General features: G+C 39.8%; 1 protein-coding gene across 1 annotated transcript; it reads right to left on the bottom strand.

The window, feature by feature from the left end:
* Positions 1-6,408: 6,408 nt before the first annotated feature.
* On the bottom strand, positions 6,409-22,438 carry phf19 (PHD finger protein 19). Its single transcript, XM_080433977.1, has 14 exons — positions 22,292-22,438; positions 18,167-18,382; positions 17,716-17,797; positions 17,407-17,511; positions 15,981-16,072; positions 15,064-15,212; positions 14,185-14,280; positions 13,794-13,983; positions 11,770-11,837; positions 11,310-11,438; positions 10,751-10,811; positions 10,139-10,215; positions 8,821-8,913; positions 6,409-7,902 (listed from the first exon to the last, which is right to left on the bottom strand). Exons 2-14 carry the CDS (start codon positions 18,380-18,382, stop codon positions 7,560-7,562), a joined length of 1,701 nt encoding a protein of 566 aa, XP_080290103.1. The 5' UTR covers positions 22,292-22,438; the 3' UTR covers positions 6,409-7,559.
* Positions 22,439-23,270: the final 832 nt, after the last annotated feature.

The following is a 23,270-nucleotide window of genomic DNA, read 5'->3' as shown; positions in this document are numbered from 1 at the left end:
TAAGAAAAAAGTCCTTGAATCCTAACAGTAAAAAAAAAAATGATGCTGCTATACCAGTGGTTCTCTAACTTTTTCATGTCAAGGACCACCCAAAATTATATGCATTTGACCGCGAACCCCCATCTCAAAATATTTTGTTCCAGGAACCAAAATGACCAAATGAGTTCGCAAATGTTCGCTTTAAAAATAGATATATATTCAAAGATTTGCATACATTTTCACAAAAAAAAAAAAAGCAGATCTACTCTACTCTCGCTCTAGAGCAAGTATAAAATGACACAGATGCGTTCCCGGATTGAATGGATTAATGCATACCAATGGTTCTCAAGCTTTTTCTGGATGTACTGTAGGGCCCACTTGAAAATCTTGAACGTGTTCGCGGCCCACCCGCCAACACTGCTAAGTGGTCAGACGGGTGGGCCGCGTGCATATTCAGAGCATGTTTGTGTTGTTGATCAATCAATTCGATTGGGTTCCGGCTTGGATCGACGAAACTAACGTAGTATACATTAAGTTCCTATTCATTGGTATAAATATTTTAATATTAATGTTATGCATTCATTCAAATCTTAGTGTTTGGACAATTATTTGGGGGCCCACTCGCAACACCCTCACGGCCCAGCAGCGGTCCCCGACCCACAGGTTGATCACCACCGCTGTAGAGCATTGCATTAATAAATAGTATATTACTCTGGAGTGCTGTATAAATACACTGCATTGTATTATTGTGGTATTTTTGACACAGTGTTATATTACTGTAGAGTACTGAATTATTGAACAGGGTTATATTATACTCTATTGGGTCTGTGTGCTCAAAGAGAGACGTAGCAGTTGATTCTTCCTGCAATAACACTGAATATGTTCAGTGTTATTTGTCATTTCATTGGTTTGACTGTCTGTCTGTCTGTTTTTGGGTCAAGCTGTCTGTCTGTATATCTGTCTGTCTGTTTTGGGGCCTGTCTGTCTGTCTGTCTGTCTGTCTGTCTGGTCCATTAAATAGCTTGTTTTACGGTTTCTTAATGAGACATGCATGCTGATAGCGTTGCTGTGTGCTATGTTGTAACTATAGACAATATTCACCATTCTGAATGCCTGACACCATTGAGCTAGTGCACACACACACACACACACACACACACACACACACACACACACACACACACACACACAGAAGCAGCAAAACCCTGCACGATGCACGCAGTCTATTCAACCTATATCATTCCCCCACCAGTCTCTCTCCCTCTCTCTCTCACGCACACACACTCACACCCGTGCGCACACCCACACACACACACACACACACACACACACACAGGACAAAGACAGTTAATTCATGCAACACTCACCAAGCATCCTGGGATGAATGAGGAGAGGAGTCAAGCATCCATCTTTTCTTTTTGCAGAACGGAGGAGGAGGAGGAGAGGATGAGAGAATGGGAGGATGAGAGGAGAGGAGAGGAGAGGAGAGGATGAGAGGAGAGGAAAGGAGAGGACGAGAGGAGAGGAGGAGAATGATGCTGAAAAGATGTTTTTAAAAAAATCAAATAAAAACCTTGTTTCTCCCTGCAGGTTTGTGCCTGTAGATGCAGTTCAGTGTGTCTGCTCTGCTGTTAGCTTGATGGTGGTGGAGGCTACACTGAATCCTACAGCTCCGTCAGCAGTCGCCCCTCCCCTGCAGTGAGGTTGCCCTACTTCCCTGCTTCCCCCCTCCCCTCCCCTCCCCTGTCTACTCTCCATCTCTCTCCTCTCCTCTCTCCTCTTCCCTCCTCACCCTTCTATTCTCTCCTCTCCTCTCCTTCCCTCCCCCTCTTCTCTTCTCTTCTCTTAGCTTCCATCAAGCCCTCACTGTCTCTTCTATCGTGTTTTTTTTTGCACATACACACACACACACACACACACACACACACACACACACACACACACACACACACACACACACACACTCATTTCACAGTGAGTGTGTGTGTACATGCAAATATGTGTGTGCGCGCGCATGTGTGCATTTGCGTGCATGCATGCGTGAATGGGATTAAAGTGGCCTTGAGACCGAGAGAGAGTGAGAGAGTGAGAGAGTGAGAGAGAGAGAGAGAGAGAGAGAGAGAGAGAGAGAGAGAGAGAGAGAGAGAGAGAGAGATCATGTTTTAACCACTAAATCCCTCTGGACTTAGTGAAACAGACCAGAGTTGGCTCTGCACCTGGTGTGCTTTTGTTTCCTTCTACACCAGTGGTTCTCAACCAGTGGTCCAGGGACCACCAGTGGTCCTTTGAGGGGGTTCCAGGGGGTCCCCAGCCAAATGAATAGTTGTATTAATTAGTAGAAACCAAATTGACCCTTACAGTATGTGTCAGAGTTAAATTAACACTAACGGTGATGATACAGTGTAGATTAAGTCCCCCAAAATGGTTGAGTCCCTGGCACATCTTTTCTAATGGGGGTCCGTGGGCTAATATGTGTCAATTTGGGGGTCCTTGACGCGAAAAAGGTTGAAAACCACTGTTCTAAACCAAATCTCTTCGCCAGAAGTAGCTGATCTACAAGTAGCAAGTGAACTTGTAGATTGCCTATTTCTGGCGAAAGTTCCCCAGAATACCACTTAACTAACCCAGGGTCCCCACACATTTTTAGCAATGAATTTCCAAAACTTTTCCAGAATATTTAGCCCAATTTCCAGGCCTATATAACAATCATTCAGCGCAATAATGTGTCTCTTACTCCTATGTAGAATGCCCAAAGATAGGCAGTGTAGCAAAAATAAAGCATAGAATATAGAATAGTACAATTTCATTCAAAATTTCGTGCAAAATTAGGGCATAGCTCACTGGAAGACTCATTATGGCATCCGTATGACTTATTTTATTTAAATAATATATGCCATCACACAGCCCGTTCGGCGAAAAACTACTTATGTTACATATTTCGTGTAATGTTATACATGTTTATGAAAATGTTTTGTATTAACAAAATCAATAGCCAAAAACAATGCATAGCCAAATATTTTTCCAGGACCCTTGATAAATTCCAGGACCTTTGATCAATTCCCAAACTTTTCCAGTACTGGATTATTTTTTTTTCAATTTCAAAATATTTCCAGGAATTTCATGACCGTGGGGACCCTGCTAACCACTTGCGGGTTAAGTGGTCAAGTGCTTAAGACAGATTCCTAGTTGTTAGGTTTGTTTTGGTGAATTTGTTGTGGACAAAAAAAAAGAACAAATCCAGGAAAAAAATGGTTATTATCTCATGGACATACAGAGATGTTTTAGCTGCAAAACATTTATATTAGGCATGCACAATGAATCATTACTCTTATCGGCATCGGCTGATATGTTACTTAAAAATGCAATATCGGTAGTTGCAAGTCTGTAAGTGCAAAATAATCCAGATATTTTTAGTAAACATATTATTTTATAGTTTGAATGGGAAGCAGAAAAGGCCTTTTGTGATGACTGAAGGCTGCAGATTCAATTGGTGTTTTCTGGGGAAGCTTTCAAAAGGGTCTCCCTGTAGAACAAATAAAGGAAATAAGTTGGAAAAAATAAATGTTACATCTTTACTACATACGGTTTAAGATGAGCATCAGTAGGCCTAATAAATTAGGTAATAAGACGGTTTCTTTTCTTTTTTTTTAAGACCCATCTTCGCCCAGGATCACGGGTGTATAAAGTAGTTCACAAAAAAAAAACGCATTTTCTATCAATTACACACCACATGAAGCCTTGCATTCATGACCTAACCAATAATTCGATGACCGGTCATCGGTCAGGAGACTCAGTAGGAGACTCGAGTCTCCTACCAGACATCAAATTATTGGTTTAGGAATGCGACAAAAAGAAAAACATAATGAATTCAAGGCTTCATGGGGTGTGTAATTGATAGAAAATAAGTAATTTTTGGGGTGAACTACTCCTTTAACCCTACTGGAAACTTGTATTGCAATATCAGAATCAATCGATTTGACCATGCGATTAAACGGAGATCGATATCAGCCAAAATGTCTATATTGTGCATCCCTAGCAACTACTGTTGCAAGTACAATGGACCACAATGGAAACTTGGTCCATTGTACTTGGATAATTGTGTTATCCTTTTAGCATAAACTTTGATTGTACTATCTGTACTGTTAACTAACCTGTTAATAAAGTATTCAATCAGTCAATACTGCACAACAGTCAAAATGACATGTTTTTAATGTTCTTTTTGTCCATGTGAGCCTACCTTACTTCCTAATACACATGGAAAAAAGACCCATCCATGTTTGAATGTCTTTCTTAAAGGAGCACTTCACCCATTTTCAACCTATCTTCATATAGTTGGTCCTCAACAGTGGTGTAAAGTAACTAAGTACATTTACTCAAGTAATGTACTTACTGTAAGTGCAATTTTGAGGTACTTTTACTTTACTGGAGTATTTCCAATTGTCTATACTTTTACGTCTACTCCACTACAATTATTTGAAAACTTTAGTTACTAGTTACTTTGCAGATATAAATTATTACATTATAAAACATACATTAACCACTTTAGCCCTATAGTATACCTAGGCTATTTGAAAATAGCTCACACGACGCGTTGTGAGTACTTTTAGTACTTTTTAGTGAGTAACATTTTAGTACTTTTACTTTTGGTACTTCAAGTACATTTTGGAAAGTTGTCCCCGCTATAAATCTACAAGTCAATACATTTCACTCAACATGAGACAGACAGACAGACAGACAGACAGACAGACAGACAGACAGACAGACAGACACACACACACACACACACACACGTATTATACTGTAAACAAAATCATCCCTCACACTTCGGTCATCAGTTTGGTTATTTATATGAAACTCAATACTTGCATAGATTATTTTTTTTGTCAATAGTGCAATAATACAGCAAATGGAAAATTCTCTTGAAAAAAAAAAAAAAACTGTCAGTTTGAACATAGCTGAAAGATGTTTGGTAGAACACAGAATTACCAACAGACATGCAATATACTATTTAAACTATATCAACATCAACAACATACAATCAACACATCCTATAAACATATTCAACTATTATCACATTAACATTTTTACATCTGTCCGACACTCTTAAAGGGGTATTTCACCCCAAAATCGCATTCCTGAGCCAATAATCCAATATTTGACTAATTGAAATGAATGGGAGGCCAATCTTAACAAGAGCAAAACTATATTAACCCATTAAAACCGGGAACGCATCTGTGTAACCACTTTAACTATTGTTTTATACTTTGGCTATTAAAAAATAGCAGATCTACAAGCTCATAGAGCCGCACCGAGTGCCACGCTATGAGCTTGTAGATCTGCTATTTTTGAAAAATCGCGATTTTTCAAAGATTTGCTAACATTTTCATGATTAAAAAAGAAATTGCAGATCTACAAGCTTGTAGCGTGGCACTCGGTGCCACGCTATGAGCTTGTATATCTGCTATTTTTGAATAGCCAAAGTATAAGATAATGGTTAAAGTGGTCAAAATCTAAAATGACAGATGCTTTTCCCGGTCTTAATGGGTTAAAACATTCTCATTGAACCTGGATCATCAGTAGGCTTCCCATTGGCTCAGGAATGCTACAAAAACCAAAACGATCTCCATGAATTCAAGCTTTCATGGGGTGAGGGTTTTTTTTTGTTCTTTTTTTCTTTAACCAAATACCAGGTGAAGGCACTTTGACACGGCTGCAGTGGGGATTGGAACCTGCAACCTTTGTGTTATGGGACTGTCACCCTTAATCATCCCAAAGAAAAACTGAGGAAAAGAAATGAAAAATAAAAAATAAAAATAAAAAAAGGAAATAATAAAGAGAAAATAAATCTATAAATTAAATAACTATATCTATCGTGAATCTTCTACTATATCCATACAATTGACATAGTACTATATAGAAGATGATCAATATTCTACATAGCACATAACAGATATTGTATTATATAGTAATATACAGTATATACTATTTAGTATTATTATATAGTGCTACATCTATTTAAGCACTAGATATGGAATATAATACACATATTATGTATATTATACTGTTTATAGTGCTTTAATAGCTGTTATATTTACTATATAGAAGTGCTTTAATACATGTTATATTAACTGTATAGAAGATACATGGGGCGATGATACTATATCTACTATAGTACAGGGGTTCCCAAACTGGGGGTGGGGACCCCAAATTATTGTGGGGGGCTCCCCAGATGATTAGCAACATTGTTCTCTCACTCAACAGTAAACAAGCCAACATACAGTATAAGTGTATACAGGGTATCTGCACATTTCTTAATTAAGTGCCAATTGGAAATTGAAAATTGTGAAATACGACGTAAGAGTTGATCTACAAGCTCACAACGCCTCGCACTGCGAGGCGTTGTGAGCTTGTAGATCGGCTATTTTCACAATATTTATCTGTGGAACTGAGTCAAACTAAATGTAATGCCTTAACTCCTGCGATTCCAAGTGCTTGTCGGGGTGGGGGGGTCCCCAGTTCGAATATGATTATTTTGGCTGGTCCCCAGTTCAAATTATGTTTGGGAACCCTTGCTATAGTAGATGTAATACTTTGCCCTGGGTGAAGGGGGGAGGGGTAAGGAAAGGGCAGAGAGGGAGATACGCCGCATACGGCAGCTGAGCCATCAGCGCAAGCTAAACATGTATCACCCTAGGGGTTATACAAAAATACTGCTTTGGATTTCAGCCTACTACTAAATGTACTACCTGTGTGTGCGTGCATGTGTGTGTGTGTGTGTGTGTGTGTGTGTGTGTGTGTGTGTGTGTGTGTGTGTGTGTGTGTGTGTGTGTGTGTGCACGCACGTGCTTGCGTGCGTTTTCTTTGGCTGTGTATGCAAATGGTCTATTGAGGAAGCAATGTTTTTTTTCCTCTCTACCTCATCACTATATCTATTTCTGCCACTCCATCTGTTTGATTGTCCAATGTACCAATTCAAGGTAGCTTACAACTTTTTAGCCATGTTTAAGCTAGTTCACAATCTGTAGACCAATTTACAAATTTTTAAGGTGTCCAACGGCTTCGCGATCAATTTAACAACAATAGGTTGCTGCTAGCAACATTTAGAGACCAATTTACCAATTCTAGGTAGCTAACATCAGTTTCACAACAAAAAGGTAGCTAGCAACTTTTAGACCAACTCACCAATTTTAGGTAGCTATCAATGTTTAGACCTATTTATACATTTAAGGTCAAGAACTTAAAAAATATATATAACAACATAAACGTAGACCAGTGGTTATCAAACTTGTTTAATTTCAAGGATCCCCATAACTCTGGGAGTGTTCATTTGGTTCCATTTGTACACTCCCCGAGTTATAGACCTCTAAGGGTTCATTTGGAACCCCCTCAAGGAACCCTGAGGGTCCCTGGACCCCAACTTTGAAAACCACTGAAGTAGACAATCTTAGAAAAGCCTTCCCAGTGTCCCTTTACTGTCTAACGTTTTTAATCTGTTGGTCTGAAGGCCTCTGTCTTCATAAAGAGGAGACAACATTACTGATATGTCTTAAAAAGGACATCCTGTTTCATCTAGCGTCTTCCTAGTAAGGCGTTGTCCCCTCCCACTCCAGCAGGTATTGGACCGTCCCCTGCGGGGTGACCCGCCGAGCCAACACCTGGTACCTCTCCCCATTGGTCAGTCTGCCCGCCACTCCAAAGTAGGAGGAGATGGAGGAGTGCAGGTGGGAGGAGTCGGACGACAGGTGGGAGGGGTCAGACAAGAAGTGGGAGGGGTCAGAGGGCATGTGGGTGTGGCACACGGCTTCTTGCTCTTCCAGCATCCCGGAATGCTCGTCTCCTCCGAGCTCCTCCCCCACGTCTCTCCGGTTGGCCCGTTGGCTGTAGCTGTTGCTAGGCAACTTTCGCTTCCGGCTTCCCACTCTCCTGATTGGACAGGGACAGGACGACAGGGGATAAGATGGACTAACTCAGTCCATTATGTCTCTGGTTCTACCTGGACTAACGCTGTCCATTAGGTCTCTGGTTCTACCTGGACTAATTCTGTCCATTATGTCTCTGGTTCTACCTGGACTAACTCTGTCCATTATGTCTCTGGTTCTACCTGGACTAACTCTGTCCATTATGTCTCTGGCTCTACCTGGACTAACTCTGTCCATATATGTCTATTATCTGGTCCTATCTGGAATAACTGCATTGCTTGAGATTGGCTGCGTTTCACTCGGCTGCTAAACGTGGCTCAGTCAATATGCGAGAAAAAAAATAAATTTATATAGGTTTTAGAACATAATTACATGCATAATTCCAAAGGTTAAAGAGTTTAATGCACTTACCCAAGACCCGCGGCAATTAGAATTGTTCTGACCCGTAACCGAGGGACAAGTCAATATTTTGGACCCAACCCGGCTCGGGTCAGGGCTTAAAGGGGTCTCCATAAATGGGCAAAATGTTGTACATTGTTTTGCATTCTGCAGGCTGCTTTCAGTCTCGAATATGAGCCAGGCAGGAGCTGCTTAAAATAACCCAAAATTATTGATCTGGACAAATAGGCCCACCCACTGACTAATTTGCAGAGATGAAATTGTAGGTTCTATGCATTATTGATTCATAGAATAAGAATATGTTTCAAGTGGAAAGACAAACAATGTCTAAAACTTCACATCAGTACGACCCATCAGCATGAGAGGCAGCTCACAACCCAAAATATAAAGCTATGAAGAGTACAAGTGTTATGGGCTTCTATTTCAAACTCCTGTGTGAATATAACTAAACAAGTGTGCACCCTTTGATGCACTACTGAAACTGTAGGGAATGTTTGGTGTGTGTGTGTGTGTGTGTTGTTACCTGAAGTCATAGGAGCTGCTGGTTGTAGCTGAGCCTGAGGTTGATGCAGCGTCAGTAGAGTCCAGATCTCCGCTCACCGTCATACTGGAAGAACTGAGAGGACAGGAGGACAAAGCAACGCGCTTCAAGTCTTGCTGAAGGACAATCTCCCTTTCTGACTTTTAGTTAGCAAAATTTCTAGCCATTTAACTATTCATCTCCTAATAAAGTTCTTTATTTTGATTAGTTTTTTAAACGACATTGGGTACAATGAAAAGCGCTATATAAGTGTGATGCATTATTATTATTATTATTATATTGAGGTTCTGTGTTGCTTGTATGTGTTCTTTCCATGTAACAGGCCATTTATGTGATCTGAAGCGTGGCCAAATATTCGATTAATCCAGTCGTTCCCGATACGACCTTTCTTCCTCGGAGCCCCCCTTCCTACATCTGACAAATTCTGAGCCCCCCCCACAGAGGCACAGAGTGAGAAGACTGAAATGGCGTTATCTTATTATCAACATTAACACATTAACCGCCAAGAACGTAGTCCTACGCCGTTAAATCCAACTGTTAAGCGCCGAGACCGTAGCCCTACGGGCTGCGGTCTTTTCGCGCATGCGCGGTCCGGGTGCACTTTCGGATTTTTTTTGATCCACTTCCGTTTCCGGTTTGATGACCGGAAACGGAATTATTTGGGATCCGGTTTTGACGATCACGTCCGCCCTCGTTCTACAGACGAAACTGAAACTCAATTCTCTTCCTGTAGTTTTTTCTCCTCGCATTTCACTGTTTAACGTAATCCGCTCTAACTACAACATGGATACCCCGTTTGACACGCGATCTTCACTGGGAGATACAGGGAGATCTCGCGGATGTAAACAGACCGGCTCAATCTCAATCTTAAGGATTTTAACAAGATCTATGGCGACATGAAAAAAACAAAAAAACAACAAAAACACCTTGGCACTGGTGAGTACATTATGAGATTAACCTCTGGCGGTCGATGTGTTAATGAGGACCAATTCTAAAACACCCTCTAAAAGTCCCATTTTAAAACGCTTCTATTTTCTGTTTTGAACCTCTGTTTTGGTATTTATGCTTTGTTTTCCCTGTGCAATGTAATGTACTTGTCTGCTTGTTGTAATGTTGTTGTGGAGATTGCAGATGTAAATTAGCATCTTTGCACTACATTACATCGATATGTATTGTTCATTGTTCATTAATACAATGAACAATAAACAAAATAAAGTAAGTCAATTATATATAGATAACGGGATAATTGGAGAAGTGCTACTATAACAGCAGTAGAATAATGAACATTGTCGTCACTCACCTCTTCAAGCTCTGCAGTTCATCCAGGGTGAAGTCAAAGATGTTGGCCATGTTGGAAGACAAACTGTAACACTCATTCTATACATAGGCACACGCACGCACGCACACACACGCATACGAAAGTCAGAACTTTATTGGATGCACTTGTCATTCTTTCATATTCTTTCCATGATCTTTCAAGGATAACAGGAACTATTGTGTGTCCACTGATCTAGGATCTGATCCTTGTACTCCTTACTAAAGTAATATACACCAGTGGTTCTCAACCTGTGGGTCGGGACCCCCAGGGGGGTCCCCACATGATTTTGGGGAATTCCCAGATGACAATTTAAGGACTTTTAATACCTAAAATTGCATCAAAAGTGCATAACAAACTATACTATAAAAACTGGTCAAACAAGTTGTCAAATAATACAAGAAAGAGGCAAAAAAAATATATAGAGTTGCAATGCATAACAATATTATAAATGTCCTGTTCTTCCAGAAATAAGGCTAATGAATAATACTGCTCCAATGTGATTCTGCCGGCGTTAACTACCCGGAAATACATTTATGGTTGTGGTGAGGTCATGATGATTTGGTCTATTGACTGATCCTATAATAAGAGCCTTACATTGGGGATAGCATCTTCTAGAAGCCATTTAGATCTCCTCTTCCTCTTCTCCGCTGGAATACTGAAACACACACACACACACACACACACACACACACACACACACACACACACACACACACACACACACACACACACACACACACACACACACACACACACACACACACACACACACACACACACACACACACACACACACACACACACACACACACACAATGTATTGCGTGTTTGATATTAAAGAGAATGTGCCACTGTATCTAGAACAGTGTTTCTCTACCCCTAGGGGCATACAAAGGTATTACAGGGGGTATGTGAGAGAGAGAGTGGAAACTGGAAGGAAACAAATAAAGAAAAGGTTTAATGATAAAACATTGACAAACTATGTGTGAACCTGCTGATCAGTGTTAATCCAAATTAAATCAAAAGCTGTTACTGAATAGAAAGCAATACTTATTTGCAGTTATGCTGTTTTAAAACTGGACTTTACTGAAATGTTATTTCCACAGTGTCAAAATAAATCTGCAAAGGGATTCATGAGGGGTTACATTATTACCTCTTCCTGCCCCGCCCGTCCTCGTTGGGAGCACGCTCAGGGAACAGTTTGATGGGGGGGTTGGGGGGAACTCGATTCCGAAGACAAAAAATACATTTTCTCTTCTTGATCTCTTTACCACAAATGAACCTACACAAACACACACACACACACACACGCATTGCACGCATTAGAATTTCAACTTCATTTGACACATCACAAGTTTGCAGGCGTAAAAGAGTGGGTGAAGTTATTTTCCATTCAAGCTACCCATAAATTGCAGTTATATAAATAAATAACACACAATTTAGATTCTAAATAGGCAAAATTAGTTGTTCGTCCACGCATGGTGTTCACTGACTTGTCCTGTCCACATGTTGCTGTATATAAAATAAATGTGTGTGTGTGTGTGTGTGTGTGTGTGTGTGTGTGTGTGTGTGTGTGTGTGTGTGTGTGTGTGTGTGTGTGTGTGTAGTCTTACTTGCTCTTGTAGTTGCTCAGAGAGTCCAGTAGGTGGCGACTTCTCTCTGATGGAGGAGTGTTGGACAACTAAACAAAAACACAAATAAATCAATATATCTATGTTTATACATATTTATGATTACATGGCCCATTACATTACATCAACAGATTGGATTTGTTGAGCACACACTGAGGGGAGATTAGTGATAAAATGACCACTATTATCGAAGGATACAGTTCGCTGGGCCCATTCAAAACATCCCTAAAAACTAATCTTTCTGGAGGCCAAAAGAGGAGCTAGTACCAGTTTCCCTGTAACCTCGCATCACCAGTCTTTCCACCTCGGAGGAAAGCCTGGTCTGCGCTACTAAAGACCCATATGATCCGGTCTAGGCCACGCCTACTGAAAAAAAAACAAAAAAAAAGAATCCTCTTTCCGGATTCTGCCCATCCGGTTTTGCGGTGCCGCTTTGTTTTGGTTCCCCAATCCCTATTTAAATGGAATAGAATTTCCCCGTGGGATAATACAGACGCTAAATAGTCTCCGGATAGTGCACGCACATTTACATTTTAAAAAATAAGCTAAACTATGCCGCATCAAGGATTTTATTAGGACGGACCTATTTTGGGGTGAGACGTCTTTCCGGTTCTGCCCATCCGGCCCCTTTTTTTTTTTTACTTCCGCTACCGACCGGATCATATACCCGAAAAGGAATGCTGCCCAGGCTAGTTTCCCTGTAGACAGACGACCCCCCCCCTCCCCTTTTTTGTATACATTTTTTATTTGTCATGCTTTTTTGTACATAGTGGTATTTTTTCTCTGTATTTTTATGTTGATTTTTGAACTGTTTGGTTGCTACTATATATGTGTATGAAATTAATTCAAGGACCCCAACGGAAACAAGTCCGCAAGGACTTTTTTGGTCGGACCTTTTAGACAAAAGTATTATAAATGTAACTGTGTTGTTTTACATTCTTTTGCCTAATACAAATTTCAATCAATCAATCAATCAAGGGAGAGGAAAGAAAAACATTGATGGCCCAAAATATCTGATCACATTTTGGTCAAAATGTGTTAAAAGCTGAATTTCAACATTCAAGTGCTTATCTACCATTCAACAAAAATTCTGGACGGAAACTGGCATTTAAAAATGAAAACAAAACAAATACTAAGCCAGATTGAATCCTTGAAGACTACAGTAGAATGTAGTAAAATAAAAAGATTGATAATGATAAAAAACTACAACAATAATAATGACATTGAATCATATTTTCAATGTCGGCTGGAAACCTTGTTACTTTTCAGGAAATGGAAAAAATAACAACAATAATAAATAATGTTCCAAAGGATCCAATGTATTTATTATTTAGACACAAGTCTAGTTTTCATTGGTTCAATATTTATAAAAACTCACATGCACACACTTAACCACTTTCAACCTGATGTCCCTATTGTGGGCATGTCATGATAGGCTAAAGATTTTCAAAGATTTTTCAAATGTTTAAAAAAATTATAAAAAAATAGCTACTCTACAACGCGTCACTACTGTATGTGCTGCTGTGAGCTTGAAGATACAGGTATTTTCACAGTGCGCAACACTGTCATACGCCGAAGTTGGAAATAGGTCAATAATTTACGAACAAAAACACAAAAAGATTAAATATGGAGATACAATGTTTCTGTCCCACAAAAATAGCAAAAGTAGCAGATCCACAAGCTCAAAACGCACTTGCAGATCTGCAACTTTTGATATTTTTGTATGACACTGTAGTACGGGTCAAGAAGGGCATTAATTTACAAAAAAACACATAAATGTGTTTTTTTTAAGTGCATAATCCTATTTATAGGGCTATGCACATGTGTCATGTGTCACTAGCTAATCATAGTCCTGAATAGACTGTGATTGGCCAATCACGGTGCAGGGTTAGGGGGGTACACTGGTGGCCAATCACAGCGCAGGATTGGGGGGTGCAAATATCCAAACCTCAAAAAACACAAAAAGCTAGACTATGGAGATATGATATGGATTGTATTATAAATACCTTGCCGAGCTGTAACTGCTCCCAGTGCTCCGAGATGAAAGACAGAATCTCTTCCAGTTCAAAGTATTTCTTCTTGCTGCTGATGCCCAGATTATAAAGAGCCAGATGCACCAGATCCACCCAACGCAGAGGCAGACGCCGGACATACTCAGTGCCTTTATTGCACACACAACACAGGAACAGATAGAACCTAAAACGCAATAGAAAAGAAAGATTAGAGAGAATCATCATCTGTTTTTTACGTCTGGAGACTCCCATCCAGTGCAGGCTTCAGAGACGCCTCCTGCAGGAGACTTAGCTCAGATCTGATTCTGAACCCATTGGCCAGAGAGATTATACAAAGATATTTAACCACTTTAACACTCTATACTTAAAGGGATGTTTCACTTACCTGTCTCCAAACATGGTAGACTCCTGCAGAATCTGAATACAGGCTTCATGGAACCACTGTTGACATCTGTAACACTGGATCATCTTCAGATACCATCTGCGTGTAAACAAAACATCAAACATGACCAATGCTGGACAAGTTACTTTAAAGTACTGTATACACATTGCACATCACTATTTCCATCAGTTACAAACAGTGGCGTACCCACTGTAGAGGCAGGGCAGGCGGTCGCCTGCCCAACTAAGATCTCGCCTCCCCTAAAAAAAAATATATAACCCGAAAAGGTGTCATTGCGTGCTTAATGTCTGTTCCAGAGATAATGGCCAAAACATATTGAAAACGACAATTTTCGCCGGTTTTCGATCGCCGATTTCCGATTGAGTTTACATTTCTTTTTTGGGGGTAAAATCGCCTGCCCTAAATGTAAATCCTGGGGACGCCACTGGTTACAAATTACTTTAAGGGGGTGTAATTTGCTCTCTCTCCTCCCAAAGCACTCTGATTAAACACTAAGCGGATCTAAGCCTCCGCCAGTATTTGAGACAGATGTTCTGAAAGTGGGGTCTGGGGACCCCCAGGGGTCCTTGAGGGGGTTCCAGGGGGTCGTCAGCAAAATATGTTAATATAGCATCAAAAATCTGTTTAACCACTTCAACCCTATTATTTTATACTTCGGCAATTAAAAAAATAGCCAATCTACAAGCTCTCAACACCTCACGATGCGACACATTTTGAGCTTGTAGATCGGCTATTTTCACAATATTTGAAATAGGCCTATGTAAATAGTACAGATACAGATCAAGTAAATGTACTTCATAACTGTCCACCACTGGTTCATTAGTGATAATAAGGCCGTTGCCTGTGAATAGTCAGTCTTACTCTCCAGGTCCTCCGCAGTAGCAGTAACACTGCTGCTGATTGGTCTTATGCTGAGAGTCCCAGTCCAGAGTCTGGGGGTCGTAGGGCAAGACCTGCTTCATGGCCAACAGAGACTTTGCCCAAGTACCTTTCTTTAGAGCGCCCCCTTTCTGTTAGTAGGAGAGACAGACAGACAGATAGACAGACAGACAAATACAGATAGATATAATAATGTAGTTATACAAATGTCCCGGTTTGGTTTAATGCCTGTGTCTTGTCTGTCCCCTGCATATCTTAATAGTTCACCCCAAAAAATCTTATTTTCTATCAATTACACACTCCATGAAACCTTTAATTCATGGAGATTTGTTTTTGTTTTTTGCATTCCTAAGCCAATAATTTGATGACCGGGTGTATTTCTGGTAAGAGACTCAAAGAGACCCCTTTGAGTCTCCTACCGGATACATTAGCATCTTTCCGCCGCAAATCAAATTATTGGCTCAGGAATGTTATAAAAACAAAACAAAAATCCATGAATTCAATGCTTCATGGGGCGTGTAATTTTTTGGGTTAACTACTTCTTTAAGGACCGTCTGACCAATTGACTGTGTGTATTGCAGAGAACCAGAGTGAGTGACTTTTTGAGTGGGAAGTCGGTCAGATTGGTGGCATTCACAAATCTCTGTATCAGTTTGTCTGTCTGTCTGTCTGGGTCCCTTCTATGCTCATAAATGGAGATCTCTGTATGGTTCTTTCTGTCTGTCTGTCTGTCTGTGTCCCTTTTATGCCAATATATGGAGATCCCTGATGTCATCAATATTTAATGACATAACACACTGGCCTCCAACTACTATGAGAATGGCTAAGTAATAGTAGTAGTTACTGTATTACAAAAGTTGTATAGTAGTATTAATATGAGTGGTATAGTTAATAAGTACCCTGACAGCCAGAGCGAAGATGCATCTTCGACAGTACCAATGCTCCTCAAAGTTGACCTCTACTGGTGGAACATGGCACTGCTGATGGTAACCTGCAACACACAAACATTATGATTCTATTAAAGTATCATTATATTATGAACACAAAAATATGATTCTATTATGGGGAAACTGAATGTGCAAATCATCATACAAATGGGGAAAACACACACACATTATGTATTAGTTAAAGTGGATTAGTTAAACTGGTGTTAAAGTGGATCAGTTAAACTGGTGTTAAGGTGGATCAGTTAAACTGGTGTTAAGGTGGATCAGTTAAACTGCTCTCCGGAGGAGTCTGTTTTTCTGTCTGCAGCTAACCTTGTAAACTACAAGGCCAATCAGCGTCGTATTTCTGTCAGCATGCCAAGGAAGTCAATTCCTGAATAGTTTTTATTAATTAGTCAACAACTATGTAATTTTGTTATGAATTTATAATCTCAAATCCACGCATCCGCTAGGCCAGGGGTCTTCAGCGGGGGTCCGGGACCCCAAGTCTTCAGAGTTAGTACAGGGGGGCTACCAAATAGTAATAATATTACTATAGTAATAGTAGCTGCCAAAGGTCTTAAAAGAAATTGACACTTCACTGTCATCTGGGGACCCCCCAAAATCAAGTGGTGACCCCAGGTTGAGAACCACTGGGCTATGGAAGGAGCCAGTCGGGCGTAAGTTGACCGCCCAGCGTGTGGAATCTCCACTACTAGCCAAGTGGCTCCTGTCTCTCTGCTATCATAATATTTATTATAGAGGTATCATAATATTTATTATAATGAGTGTGAGGCAAACACCGTAAATGCAGCAGTCATTTACCATTTTGAACAAAAAGCCACAATGTAGAGGAGCCAGGGAGCTAAGGAAAGGAGATTGGCGAATAAGGGATAGGAAACAAGGAGGTAGGATATAAAGATGTAGGAGTTAATGAAAGGAGACTAGGAAGTAGCACCTGACCTAGATATGACCACCATGCAGACATACCGTGGTCATTTGTTCTTGTTACGTATAGGCTTGTTTTTTCTTGACCAAAATATAAAACAAAATGTAATTTTGATATTTAGATACATTTAAACAGACGCTAGGTTCATTGTTTACCTGGTATCGTATAGTTTCAATGTACAGGTTAGGTTATTATTTTGATAGTATATTGTTTAGACTGATGCTAGGTTCTTGGTATACCTGTGATCCTCGTTTACTGAGGCACTACACTGTCTCTCTGCATTTGATGTACTGTATGTGATTACCTTATAAGAGTGTCTGCTAAATGGCCTAAATTGTAAATAGTAACTGTAAATTGTAAGTAGGCTGTAAAGATGTGAGAAGTAAGGAGAGGAGATGAGGATGTAGTAAACTAGTAAGTAAGGAGAGGAGATAAGAAAGTAGGACTGACCATTGCCACATTTCCCACACATTAGGATGCTGTTACTCTGGTCTTCATGGTTATGCTCCGCCCCTTGACACACAGAACAGCAAGGCTCCTCCCCTGGAACCCCAGCTGATAGGACGGACAGAGGCAGGAAATAGCTCAATAACAATGGTTATTGGTTAACTGACAACAGGAGTCTAGACCAGTCTAACACAAATCGAGCGTGCGATAGTTCAGGCAGGCATGGCAGGCAGGAGGTCTAAATAAATGGTTCATCCGGATGAAAGTGTCTGACTGACAATATAATAAGCAGTAAAAACCAGTAGCACTTACCATGTTGGGTGTCTTTAAATAAAACCCAATGCTTCGAGTCGTCTTCAAACTTCACAAAGCAGCTCTGTCTGGGAGGGCTCACCTGACCAATCACAGCACAGAAATAACATTTTAACACAAACACAAACACTAATCACCATAGGCACCTGTGAGACAAGAACAAAAGTAAAGGTTTGATTCTGAAAAATATTATTTTTCACCGGTGAATTTAGAGATTGCATTGAATACCCACCTTTCTCCATTGTTTATAGCAAATCTTTGCCAGAGTCACTGTTTTTAAACACACAAGAGGTACCTTTTTCTATAACCTAGTTACTAAGGCAGTTTTTTTCGATCTAGAAGCTCACAACTGCGATGCGTTGTGAGCTTGTAGATCGGCTATATATTCTATTTTCGTGTGACACAGCAGTATGACGAAGTAGGGCATTATATTAATTGACAAATGATTTACCCTTTGTATTTTGCCCACGTAATACAGCCCGTCAGACCAGCGACAGAGGACACTCAGACCGACACTCAGACTGGACTCCACCCCCTTCTGTAGGACATGCCCCCTCTGCATCGCCCCACCCACCAGACCACACTGATTGGCTATTGGTTCCAGTGGGCGTGGCTCCAGTGCGCATGGCTCCAGGCTGCAGTAGTCTCTACTGGCTGATTCCAACATCTGAAAGACAGACAGACAGACAGACAGACAGACAGACAGACAGACAGACAGACAGGTTAGGTCAGGTGACAGACACAGACATCATGGGGCTTTTACTAAACAAAGGTTTGAGTGTCAAAATTAGGGTTCACTTCAAATAAAAACAATACTAATCTGCCTCCTGAGTTCTCGCGAGACTCTGGACGCCTGTAACCTTACACAACAGCTGGTCTCGCGAGATCACAGAGCCATCAGTCTAAGACTGCAAGCAGCATTAAGTTAGCCCCCTCACTTAAAACAAACTCCACACCAGCAGAAAGCAGCGCTGTACTGAATGAACACACCACGGTGTTTTTAATTGATTCACAATGATTATATAGGTCAAGCTGAAATGGGCGATCAATTAAGGTAGTGATGGCAGACAGCTATACTACCAGCCTCGACCGGAGAAGTGACGTAATTGTCGTGCATTGTCTCTCATGGTAAAACTTGCATACCTAAATCTTATTTAAACACAATCGTAGAGTCTGACTGAAACTGATTGTTTTGAGTATAATTTCCCGTTTCATGTCAACGTAGTGTCCGGAAAAGTCTGGGCTTATATCAAAAGCATTACATTACCTAAGATTATTTTCTGTGGTTAAAATAAGTGTTAAATAGCTCTATATTCTGATTAGAGTGTTTTTATTCAGTAACAGGAGTCTCCATGTCACTCCAGGTCTTTAATAAACAGAAAATGCATTTTAGAACTCAGGATAGAGAACTCAGACAGGATACATATTAAACAAGTGAAATTGGAAATGATAACACAAAGAAATGAGCAGACAAAATTGGAACTGGAACACTATAAAAATGAAGCTGATGAATGGGTTCTCTCTCCTGATTGACAGATATTTTGTCACCTACCCGAAAATGTATTTTCTGTGGAGACCCCTGTTACTGAACAAACGCTGTCTATAATAATGATTACTATCAGAATACAGAGCTTTAACCTTTTAACACAAAACTTTTAGTTTTAACCAAAACATATCACTTACCCAATCTTTAAAATGAGGCTATAGAATGAGATAATCATTCATTTGCATGTGTGCGGGCACATTGATTAATTGATTGATTGATTGCAACTACTACTAATAAAAACTTCAGAATGAATTAACTGCTGAAGGTAGAGATGTGTCACTGTCCAGAGATGTTCATAGAGGATTTCATTTACTTTCACTAGGGCTAGGCTATCAGACAGACAGACAGACCATCTGACAAGGTCATCAGATGGATTACTCTCAATAAACTTTGTAAAGCATTAACCTTCGTTTGGGCCACATATAAGAGGAAGAAGAAGAGGAAGAAGAAGAAGAAAGGCAAGCAAGCAGGCAGGCAGACAGACAGACAGACAGACAGACAGACAGACAGACAGACAGACAGGCAGACAGACAGATTATGTGAAATTATTTGAAAACTTTAGTTACAAATTGCTTTGCAGATTATTACATTAGTTCACCCCCAAAATGACTTGAATTCATGGATATGTTTTGTTTTTGTCGCATTCCTAAGCCAATAATTTGATGACCGGCAGCGGTTCCAGTAGGAGATTGGAGTAGGAGTCTCCTTTGTGTCTCCTCCTACCGGAACCGCTGCCTACCGGTCCGCTGGTCATCAAATTATTGGCTTAGGAATGCGACAAAAACAAAAAAAATATCCATGAATTCAAGTCTCCATGGGGTGACTAGTTGATAGTTGGATAGTTTTAATCACAGGTTATGGTTTTAATCATCGATTTGTTAAGCAATGCTTAAGATTAAGTTGTGCATAATGTGCAACACAACTTGAATTAAAATGAATAAGATCAACAAATCCTTGATTAGCCCGGCCTGAACTACTGTACGCTTTATTTAATCCTTGCTGGTGAAACAATTACTCACATGTAATTTTTTGTTTCTATATTGTGGTAAGGTATTGCTACTAAGAAAGAAAGAAAGAAAGAAATCTGAGTACTTCAACCACTGCCTGTGACTCAAATCATTCAACAAAAAAAAGGAAAAAAAGAGAGATGCATGCTCTGTACAGGAGAGAGAGAGAGCGAGAGCGAGAGAGAGAGCGAGAGAGAGAGAGAGAGAGAGAGAGACTGAAACAGACAGACTGCAGATAAAGAGGTACCTAGAGCGTAGACCACATTTACTAGAGTACTATACTTAAGTAAATTCTTTGAGTATACTTGAGAACTTATTGTTGGATACTTGCATTTCAAATGCAAATGTTGTACTTTTGAGTGACTCCATTACATTGCTAGGAAGGGAAAAAGTACATTATGAATTAACCACCCTATTTCAAAATAGTAAAAATAGCCAATCTCCAAGCTTACAGCTTGCAGATCGGCTATTTTCACTTTTTTTTTTTTTTTAATGTCTGGAATGTTTCCAAATTTTAATACAGCAATACATTGATATCAGAAACAAAATGTACTTTGTAATTAAAGTAGTACCAAGTACCAAAAGTAAAAGTACTCATTGTGCAGAATGTCCCATTTCACAAGTTCAAAATGTACAAAAAATCTTTTGAAAATAGCAGTACTACAAGCATCGCGACACATTGTGAGCTTGTAGATCGGCTATGTTTTGTGATAATAATCTAAATCTACAAATTTAAAGTAACCAGTAAAGTTTTCATATAATTGTAGTGGAGTAAAAGTACAATATTTGCCTCTGAGATGTAGTGGAGTAGAAGTAAAAGTATTGAAAATGGGAAACACTCCAGTAAAGTAAAAAATCCTCAAAAAGTGTACTTTAGGTACAGCACTTGAGTAAATGTACTTAGTTACTTTATAGTACAGAAGAATCAGATGAAAGAGGTTGACAGATTCTAGTTTTGACTGTCAGGGGATTTTGACAGATCTTGGCGCGTGCGCAGTGCAACCGGTTCGAATCCAAAGGGACCTGAAACATTACACACACATTTATACATGTAACGTTCATGCGTGTATATACATTAACGTGACATACATTCACGTAAAACATTCGCGTGACAAACTGCATAAATTAACAGTAGGCCCTACAAACGTAAACATGAAACATTATTAAGTGTTCAAACATGAACTTTGTGTTCATTTTCGGCGATAAATGGAGTTAACGTTCATGAAACACCATCTATTTACTAAACGTCTGTTTCTGTTTATACTTTACTGTTACTGCAAGCAGGGGCGTAAAGTAACTAAGTACATTTACTCAAGTACTGTACTTATAAGTGCACTTTTGAGGATTTTAAAAACTTTACTAGAGTATATTTCCAATTTTCACTACTTTCACTTATACTCCACTACTTCAGAGGCAAATATTGTACTTTTACTCCACTACAGTTACTTGACAACTTTAGTTGCTATAGTTACTTTGAAGATTTTGATTATTATTACAAAACATACATTAACCACTTCAGCCCATACATTTTGGCCATTTGAAAATAGCAGATCTACAAGCTCACAACGCGTTGTGAGCTTGTAGATCTGCTATTTTCAAAGCATTCGTATACATTTGGGAAACTTGCGAAATGGGACATTCTGCACAATGAGTACTTATACTTTCAGTACTCAAGTATATTTTAATGAGAATACTTTTGTACTTTTACTCAAGCACATTTTTCACTTTTATTTGTAACAGAGTATTTCTACATTGCGCCATTGGTACTTTTACTTAAGTACAAAATGTGTGAGTACTCCTACTCACTGGCTGCAACACAGCACCAGCAGCCTAAATAAACTAACGTTACATGTTTATACTTTTACACAACCACACAGCTCCGATCACTGTACTAAACTGTCAACCACAGGTTTGTGTTACTGGATCTTTTCTCCCAATATCAGAAATATTATTAAATACTATTAACAGTTAAAGTAAAGATGCGATCGAGTTGATCGGACAGTGAAAAAGACGTTTCTCTTACCTTGTTTTCTACAGGGACAGTAGGATTTACAGATCTGTGTGAAATGTACAGTATAAAGCTTTATACAGTGTCTCTGATCTGAATGAGTGAAAGCAGCGGTTCAACTTCAAACTTCGGCCGTCGCCATTTTTACATGTTTCCCGCGAATCAGAATGTGAGTCTGTTTCTATAGATGGGTTTCCGCGCGACGTCATCACAGAGCAGAGTGCGCGATCTGCGCATGCGCGGGGGAGAACGAACCGGAAGCGCCATTCACTCTCTCGTTATTTTCGGGATTTAGATAGGCATAATGCTGCTATTATAGGCATAATAGGCATAATGCTGCTATTATATACAAACAGATCCAACTTTCGACAAATCATTTTTATTGAGTAAAGAAGATATTACAAACTGCATCATTTAATCTACTTTCATTAAACCTGGTGAAGACCATTTATTTTCTGAATGTACAGTGGCCAGAGATGCTGCGGGTAATAGCGCCCTCTACAGGCTCATCCCGCCACTGCGCGCGCATCATCCTCTATGTTTACAAACAGGAAACCCATCTATGGTTCAGCCCGTCATCATTTACATAAGAGCTGCTCCATGGATGCAAGTAACAGCTTCATATCAGCACGGCTGTTGCCAGGTTTGGAGAGAAATAAGCAAAAGGTCTGAAAACCAGTGGTGGGGAAAAAAAGTACTCGCATGTTTTACTTAAGTAAAAGTATCAATATCGCAATGTAGAAAGAAATGCTAGCTGTTGCAAGTGACAGTCCGGAATTCAAAATATACTTAAGTAAAAGACTAAAAGTACAAAGGTATTGGTGTCAAAATGTACTTATAAAGTACCAAAAGTAGAAAAAACTCATCATGCAGAATGTCCCATTTCACAAGTTTTCAAATGTATAAAAGAACATCTTGAAAATAGCAGATACAAGCTCACAATGCGTTGCATAGATCGGCTATTTTCAAATGGCCGAAATGTATATAGGGTTGA

The sequence above is a fragment of the Gymnoscopelus braueri genome, assembly GCF_963280865.1.
Source record: "Gymnoscopelus braueri genome assembly, chromosome: 7".
Taxonomy (NCBI): Eukaryota; Metazoa; Chordata; class Actinopteri; order Myctophiformes; family Myctophidae; genus Gymnoscopelus; species Gymnoscopelus braueri.
The sequence above is the reverse complement of the archived record's forward strand: the minus strand, read 5'-3'. Positions and strand labels throughout refer to the sequence as shown.

Bases quoted from the DNA above. Each gene is read 5' to 3' on its own strand.
- phf19 (XM_080433977.1), bottom strand. From the start codon at position 18,382: ATGTTGGAATCAGCCAGTAGAGACTACTGCAGCCTGGAGCCATGCGCA. The intron at 17,798-18,166 runs GTAAATCATTTG...GTGATTGGTCAG, and splicing joins ACGTGGGCAAAATACAAAGG to GTGAGCCCTCCCAGACAGAG. The intron at 8,914-10,138 runs GTGAGTGACGAC...CTGTCCTCTCAG, and splicing joins GAACTGCAGAGCTTGAAGAG to TTCTTCCAGTATGACGGTGA.